This window comes from Stigmatopora argus, chromosome 12 (genome assembly GCF_051989625.1).
Source record: "Stigmatopora argus isolate UIUO_Sarg chromosome 12, RoL_Sarg_1.0, whole genome shotgun sequence".
Lineage (NCBI taxonomy): Eukaryota > Metazoa > Chordata > Actinopteri > Syngnathiformes > Syngnathidae > Stigmatopora > Stigmatopora argus.
The window spans coordinates 2,469,296-2,476,698 of NC_135398.1; the positions used below are offsets into that span (position 1 = coordinate 2,469,296).

Genomic DNA, 7,403 nt, shown 5'->3' on the forward strand with positions numbered 1-7,403 from the left:
AACTCAATTCCATCTATGAACTGATTATTCAAAATGATTTAATTTTAAGATATGATTTGTTTAATGCAAGTTGAGTCAATTCAAGTTAACGTTCATGGAATAATTCAAACTGTTTCCGGTGTAACCCAGAAGTGTTTCTCTTGCTGTTCGTCTACTACTTGTGGTCGTATTCATGCCGTGATAAATTCAAACGACGCTATTTAATCATGTCAGGGCAAGCTATCACCGTGACAGTCACTTACGGTAATGTTTCACTATTTTAATATTTCAACGTTTAGAAAATATTCAGTATAAAAATGTATGTGAGTTTCATTATGAACGGTGGTAGCGTCTAGCTAGCGCGTCCGCTATCTAGCCAATCCTAAAACGCGAGTTATGGATTATTGAATAAGAATTTTACTCTTTTCAATGTGGAAACGAAGCGTCCACGTGGTTTAAAATAGTGTGTGTTTTTTCCCCATGTATAATCGTTGTTAAAGTTGTATTTTTGTCATGGCATTTTTTTCTGCGAGGCATGTGGTTCATAAACCACGACAAATCGTCAAGGAATTTCGAATTAAAACTGGCTGATAGGTTTTTTGTGTTTCCGTAATTAAGAAAAAAAAAGCAAACATTTTCATGTAAAAATTTGTACAATTAGTGCTTGTTGAACTAATAATTTTCCTAACAAGAGTGTATACTTTTCATCTAACATTTGAGGTTTGGGGTAAAATATTTTGTTAATACTAATTTGTGAAGCTTTTCTCAAAATATTTGAGGATATTTACAGTCAGGCGAGTAATGGGCAGAACTTTTCAGATACATATTAGGGTATCAGGTCCTGTGTTTGTAGTCTAGGATGTGGATTTTGTTGCCCCACCTTTCTCCACAATCCAAAACCGTGTTCTCAGAAGACTTTTTTTCCCCTTTTATTTGACATTCATCCTCTTATGAGGTCAATTCTTATAGAAAAATAACGCTCCTGCAAACCCTGTTCCAGGTTCTGCGAAGCACAGAATCACTGTCAGCAGTCAAGAAGATGGCAAGAGTCCCACTGTCAAAGACCTCTCGGATTGTCTCACTCAACTCACAGGAGTTCCCTCGACTTCTCAGAAGCTCATTTTCAAAGGTAAGCATCATTCTCAGGTTCTCTGACATCTGCGGAACATCAAAAATCATTTTTCGTCGTGGGTAAAGAGAATTTTCCGATTTTGTGTGCCTTTTTCCTATTAACATTTACAGGCGACACTTACAAAATGAAGCTCATCTTATCTACATTTCTAATGCTTTTCAAATCGTTTCCTTTTTTAATAGTTAATTCTTGCAAAGAAATAAAAAACACCTTTTTCTTAAGATTTTCCCTTCAAAGTAACAGAGTTGTACTCCCTATTAAAACCATGAACATGGAGGTGAAAATTGGGAATCAGGGGGCGGCTTATACGCGAGAAATTGTAAAATACAACAATTTTAGTGGTGCGGCTTATACGTGAGAAATTGTAAAATCCAGCAAATTTGAGGGTGTGGCTTATATGCGAGTAAATATGGTATGTTAAAATGGCGAGCCAAAAAACTTTACACATTTTAATATTTTTCTCATGTAAATTGATGGGAAAAACAGTTTTGTTTTTTTTTGGGTAGTTTTGATAGGAAATCTGTATTTAGTAGTTAAGTAAAGTATGTTGCGATAATTTACCCATCATCGGAGTTGTCTTGACCTTCTAGGGAAGTCGCTGAAGGACTTGGAGCAGACGCTGTCCAGCTACGGGGTGAAAGAAGGATGCAAGCTCATGATGATTGGAAAGCGGGTGAGCTCTTTTTGATGTTGTTCTATTTTTGTGATGGTGTATAACGGCACGTATAACATCAACAGAACAGTCCCGAAGAAGAAGCCGAGCTAAAGAAGCTCAAAGAAATTGAAAAATCGGTGGAACAGATGGCTAAAAAGCTAGAGAAGGTCGACGGAGAGTTGACGGGACTCAAGAACGTACGTTTATTTCCTTCTTCTGGGATTTTTTGTTGTGAAATTTAGCGTTAAAATGTTCCAGATTTAATGCGGTTATGTTTGCGAAGAAGTTAGGTGTCTTCACAAAACAATGTTTTTATGAGAAATGTATTTTCAGCAGAAAAGACTAATACATTGTTGAGAAAAATGTATATTTTCTAGATTAAGTTTTAAAAAAATCTAACTGGTATAACAGTATCTATATTTTTAAGGCCATAATTATTTTAAGAAGGCAAAAAAGAATTATTTTTCAGCAAACTACTGTTTTTGCAGTGTATAATCTGTTATGAAAACAATATCTTGTTGCAAAATAACAAACTGAAGTCCCAAATTCAGTATCGTTTTGACAGAAAACAAAATTTTACAAACCGAACGAAGATTTTCAATAATCATTCTAATCCTATAAAATGTTATACTTTCAGAAGTATTCTTCCAATACTAATATTTGTACTTTGTTTCTCCCTTGTACAAAGTACAGTAATCCCTCGATTATCGCGAATTCACTACTTCACGTTTTTTTTCCGCTATTATTTAAAAAAAAAAGTATTTATTATGAATTCATAAAAATGTGAAAATCCACACTGAAACTCGTAAGCGGAAGCCACTTTTGCTACTAGGACTCGGCACTGAAGAACAAAAAGTTATAGGGGTGACCCTACTTTGCGATGTCTCAATTATGTCTGGTCTACATTAACAGCGATATTTGAGGGATTACTGTACTCATAAAAGATCAACTTTGCATTTTTTTTGCCAGGGTTTCCTTGCCAAAGATCTTCAGGCTGACGCTCTGAGCAAACTGGACCACCGAGTGAAGGTTGCGGCCGAACAGTTCATGAAGATCCTGGAACAGATTGATGCTCTGGTATTGCCTTTCACACATGGAAATGAAAAAATTAACAAAATAGGAGTACAGTATTGCATTACTCTGTCAAATTATTTTTTTATGAACCTCTTCTAGCATCTCACGTTTTTGTAACTTACTTTTTTAGGGATGTCCTGCTAGTTGGGTTCAAAACACCTGATTTTGTGGATCGAGTCCCAATCCAATTTAAAAAAAAAAAAAAAAAATTAAAATGTTGACCATTAATTTTGAAACGCACCGTCAAAACTTTCACTTATTTTGAAAGTTAAGTAGCGCGCTCACTTCCTTTTTAACGACAGGTGTGCATTCTCATCAAGCAGTTTTGACGTGCATTAGCTAAAACCAAAACGTGAGTAATAGTGGATTTGCTGTCTTTTTTTATTTCTTGGCAAGAATTAACTATTGAAAAAAAAAAAGGGAAAATATTAGAAAATTGGATTGGATAACTTTTATTCATCCAGTATTCGGGAAATTTCGTTGTCACAGTAGCAAGAGGGTGAGAATACAGACACAGAAAAATACATTTTAGAGATAAATAGATAGGTATTAAGTAAGTTAATGAATAAATACATGAATAAATATATAAATAAATAAGCCTGTTGCTGAAATATATATATATACACATATATATATACACACATATATACATATATATATATATATATATATATATATATATATATATACACATGTATATATACACACACATATATACACATATATATACAAATATACACACACATATATACATATATACATACATACATATACATACATATATACACATATATATCCATATATACACACATATATACACATATATATACACATACGTATACATACATATATATATACACATGTATACATACATATACATACATATATACACATATATATATACATATATACACACACATATATACACATGTATACATATACACATATATATATATACACATACGTATACGTGTACATTGAGCTTTATTTTGTGCATTTCTCGTAAAATCTAACAATTCTCTTTACCCACTTCCAACTATGATTGGACTTAGCACTCGTATGCTAACTGACGTTGAAAAATTTCTGACACGTCTCACTTTGTTAACCTTCAGAGCATCCCGGAGAACTTCAACGACTGCCGCGTGAAGAAAAAAAGCCTCGTAAAGACGGTCCAGGTGAGTGTGTCCACCCCATTTTTTTCTCCCCCACAACCCTAACGGCACCCATCACAAACGACAACCCAAACAAAATCCATCGCGTTACTCACAAGATGTCCTCACATCAGGACTTCCTGGCCCAGTGTGACAAGATCGAAGCTTGCATAACAGACCACCTGACAAAAATCCAGTCGAAAAATCTCGCGCTAGCGGAATGAAGACGTCTTAAAACTGTCGTTGCTCCGTGAGCAACTCTTGTGTCGTTTATTAAGAGCGCATCCCGCCACTGTATTTATTGCTCATGTGCTCAATCCGTTAGTTTCCAGTGCTTTGTAGTTGACGCCATTTTCATCCATCTTTTATCATGTATGTCGTGATCCCTAAATGGACTACTGAAGATTTTTAAAATTAAAATATATTCAAGTGTTCTGTAGCAGGGGTTGGCTCATTTTTAAAGCTTCATTCAAAATGGGACTGTCGTTAAAAGTTGAGGATAGTGACTGTTTTATTTTCATATTTCAGGAGTTAACTTCATTTCAGGTACAAAATATTTTGGGGTGAATTTTTAAAAATGAAATTTTGCTTGTTGCAGAATAAAGTAAACAATTAATTCAGTGTGATATATAAAGCAATTTAGTGGCTAATTTAAAAAAAAATCAAAAACTGTACAATAGTTATTTGTCCTATCTTAAACCCAGGTGATTTAACAAAAAAAGTACTGTATCTTTAAATCACTTCAAAATTACACAAATATTTACAGAAGTTTTTACTATAAAAAAATATGTATACGCAAATTAAAACTTAAAATTTAAAATGTCAAAGGTAGGTGATTTTTTTTTAAAAAGAACAGCTATTGTAGTATTTTGAAATCAACCCAAAATATTTGGAAAATATAAACCAAACAAATAATATAAAATATTTAAAAAAAAAAGGAAAATATTTAAAAAAAAAAGTAAAATTTATAAAATGTTTTTATATTTAAAAAAAAAACGTACGTAAATTAACATGAAATGCTTACAGGAATAAAAATAATGGTAATGGACTACATTTGTGGAAACAAAAGTTTTATTCATATTAAATGCCAATGGAATAAAAAGTTAAATAGAACATGAATGTAATTAAAAGAAAAGTGCTTCACGTGCCATACTTAGCGAATGGTCTGCATTTTGTATCAACAACCGTAGCAATAATCAACGTAACATTTCAAAATGAACATGTCAATCCTTGTTTTCACGTTCAATATGCAAATGAGCAGCAAGTAGCTACATAAGTTTGCCTCGGGTAGACAGAACGCGCCAAAACGGGAATACGGTGAGAGAATACGCATTGGTAGCTAATCGTCTTTGTCCTTGGCACCGTGCTTGAGGATGCGCGTGAACGCCACGTAGTTGAAGTTGCCCTTCTTGTCAATGGGCGCCTCGCGGAAGAGCTCGTCCACCTCTTCTTCCGTGAACCTGTCGCCCATGGTGGTCAGCAAGTCGCGAAGCTGCTCCTCCTGAATCGTACCTGCGGCGGCCAGAATCGCTCGTCATGTGCTAACGGCGTACAAAGCAAAGTCGAATTTTTGGATTTTGAAAGGTCACAATGTAGGTTTTGATAGTATCGGAAAAGGGTTAGCTTCTGTGGAATGGTCAAATCTGAATGATAACATCACCTGTACCAATATGTTTATGGTTTAAGTACAAGCCATGATGTTGACGTTAGCCAATGAGTTAATAGTTGAAAATAAATACATTTTTAAAAAACCTGATCTTTTTTTAATGTGATAGGATCTAGGACATCTCTAATGGTAAGTACTGCATTTTATATATTTATGTGTATATGTGTATATATATGTGTATATATATATATGTATGTATATATATGTATGTGTATATATATGTATATGTATATATGTGTATATGTATATATGTATATATGTGTATATGTATATATATATATACATCTATATATCTCTATCTCTCTATATCTATATCTCTCTATCTCTATATCTCTCTCTATCTATATCTATCTATATATCTATATATATTGTAACATGTACTAGGATGTATTTTTTTTATATTGATGATTTTAATGTAAATTTTGACTTTAAATCCGACTTGCGCGGAAATTTGCGTTACATCGCCCGCGTAGAAAACTGGGGCTCTTTTGTAACACTGTAACGTTGGTAACCGGCGGCCATCTTAGAGCAGTGGACTTCTCAGGTGGGACGTTTAAACGCAACAGATTCGGTCGTAAATGTGCTGATAAACTTGTGTCCCGCAACATCCATTAAGAGGACAGCTTTGAGCTGACTCACCAGTGCCCTCCTCGTCAAAGCAGGCGAAAGCATTGCGGATGACGTCCTCGGGGTCTGTGCCGTTCAACTTCTCCCCAAACATGGTGAGGAACATTGTGAAGTTGATGGGACCTGGTGCCTCAGTCATCATGGCCTCCAGATAGTCATCAGTGGGGTTCTTGCCTAAAGCAACACAAGAAAAGTTATGGCCACCATTGGGAAAATCTTGCTATTGCCACTGTTTGCTTTTAGGGGCTACCTAGAGAGGCTAACATGTCGTGCAAGTCCTCCTTGTCGATGAAGCCATCTCTGTTTTGGTCAATCATGTTGAAGGCCTCCTTGAACTCTTGGATTTGAGACTGGTCGAACATGGCAAAAACATTGGAGGTGGCGCGCTGAGGACGCTTTTTGGTATTCTTGCCCTTGGCCCTTTTGCTTGACATCTTTGCAACTCGAGTCCTGTCCTCCTGAAAAGCACATAGATAAACAGATGTGGTCCTGAGTAATTTTGGACCCTAGGTGGAAAACATAAAAAAAAATAATTTGGGTGTGCTTTCTGTGCGCCCCAAATAGATTGCACCTTGCACAGTCGCCCACATTGCCCATAGCAAAAACCGCCCCTGTACATATGCAAAAAAATGCACATACAAAAATCTATAAGTAGGTTGAATTTAAATTTAAAAAAATCCTTCAGTCTCCCATTTATCACTGATTGATAGTTGCTTCCATCATGCGGATACATTAAATAATATCTGAGCGATTCATACATCCTATTCACGCGAGAATCATCGTCTGTGTTGGCTAATTGTGACTACGTCATTCTATTTAAACCATCGAGTAAACAGAATGATGACACACGATTGGGTTTAAATTTGGAATACGTAAAAAGGAAGATGCTTACCTTGGAATATTGGAGTATTATTATTAGGCACGGAAAGATGTTATCGCATCGAGTCGTCCAGTTATTAGAAAAGGCAATTCTAGCAGCCTTTTACTCCTAGATATCACGTATAGAAGGTTAGATGAAGGGATTGTTTTGTAAAGGCGAAGTCTGCCGCGCAAGTAAATGGCGGCCATTTTGCGTCAGTGTGTGGTGGGCTGTTTTCATCACTAAAAATACCCATATTA

At 35.3% G+C, this 7,403-nt stretch overlaps 2 protein-coding genes across 3 annotated transcripts; one reads left to right on the forward strand and one right to left on the reverse strand.

Annotated features, from left to right (window-relative positions):
• Window positions 1-95: 95 nt before the first annotated feature.
• Window positions 96-4,430, forward strand: bag1 (BCL2 associated athanogene 1). Of its 2 annotated transcripts, none has more exons than XM_077614313.1 (7): window positions 96-243; window positions 980-1,108; window positions 1,702-1,784; window positions 1,850-1,963; window positions 2,736-2,843; window positions 3,953-4,015; window positions 4,111-4,430. In XM_077614313.1, the coding sequence occupies exons 1-7, from the start codon at window positions 207-209 to the stop codon at window positions 4,213-4,215; spliced, it is 639 nt and encodes a 212-aa protein (XP_077470439.1). In that variant the 5' UTR covers window positions 96-206; the 3' UTR covers window positions 4,216-4,430. The 2 variants fall into 2 exon arrangements, with proteins under 2 accessions (XP_077470439.1, XP_077470440.1); XM_077614314.1 differs by having other exon boundaries at window positions 4,126-4,430.
• A 614-nt stretch (window positions 4,431-5,044) lies between these two features.
• myl12.2 (myosin, light chain 12, genome duplicate 2) lies at window positions 5,045-7,297 on the reverse strand. The gene is made up of 4 exons (XM_077614315.1): window positions 7,177-7,297; window positions 6,535-6,742; window positions 6,297-6,458; window positions 5,045-5,503 (listed from the first exon to the last, which is right to left on the reverse strand). The coding sequence occupies exons 2-4, from the start codon at window positions 6,716-6,718 to the stop codon at window positions 5,331-5,333; spliced, it is 519 nt and encodes a 172-aa protein (XP_077470441.1). The 5' UTR covers window positions 6,719-6,742; window positions 7,177-7,297; the 3' UTR covers window positions 5,045-5,330.
• Between the last annotated feature and the right edge of the window lie 106 nt (window positions 7,298-7,403).

Excerpts from the sequence above, each read along its gene's own strand:
- bag1 (XM_077614313.1), top strand. The coding sequence starts at position 207 with ATGTCAGGGCAAGCTATCACCGTGACAGTCACTTACG. Across the intron at positions 1,785-1,849 it reads TCATGATGATTGGAAAGCGG|AACAGTCCCGAAGAAGAAGC; the intron begins GTGAGCTCTTTT and ends TAACATCAACAG. Across the intron at positions 4,016-4,110 it reads GCCTCGTAAAGACGGTCCAG|ATGTCCTCACATCAGGACTT; the intron begins GTGAGTGTGTCC and ends GTTACTCACAAG.
- myl12.2 (XM_077614315.1), bottom strand. The coding sequence starts at position 6,718 with ATGTCAAGCAAAAGGGCCAAGGGCAAGAATACCAAAAAGCGTCCTCAG. Across the intron at positions 6,459-6,534 it reads CGACATGTTAGCCTCTCTAG|GCAAGAACCCCACTGATGAC; the intron begins GTAGCCCCTAAA and ends GTGTTGCTTTAG. Across the intron at positions 5,504-6,296 it reads CTTTGACGAGGAGGGCACTG|GTACGATTCAGGAGGAGCAG; the intron begins GTGAGTCAGCTC and ends TGGCCGCCGCAG.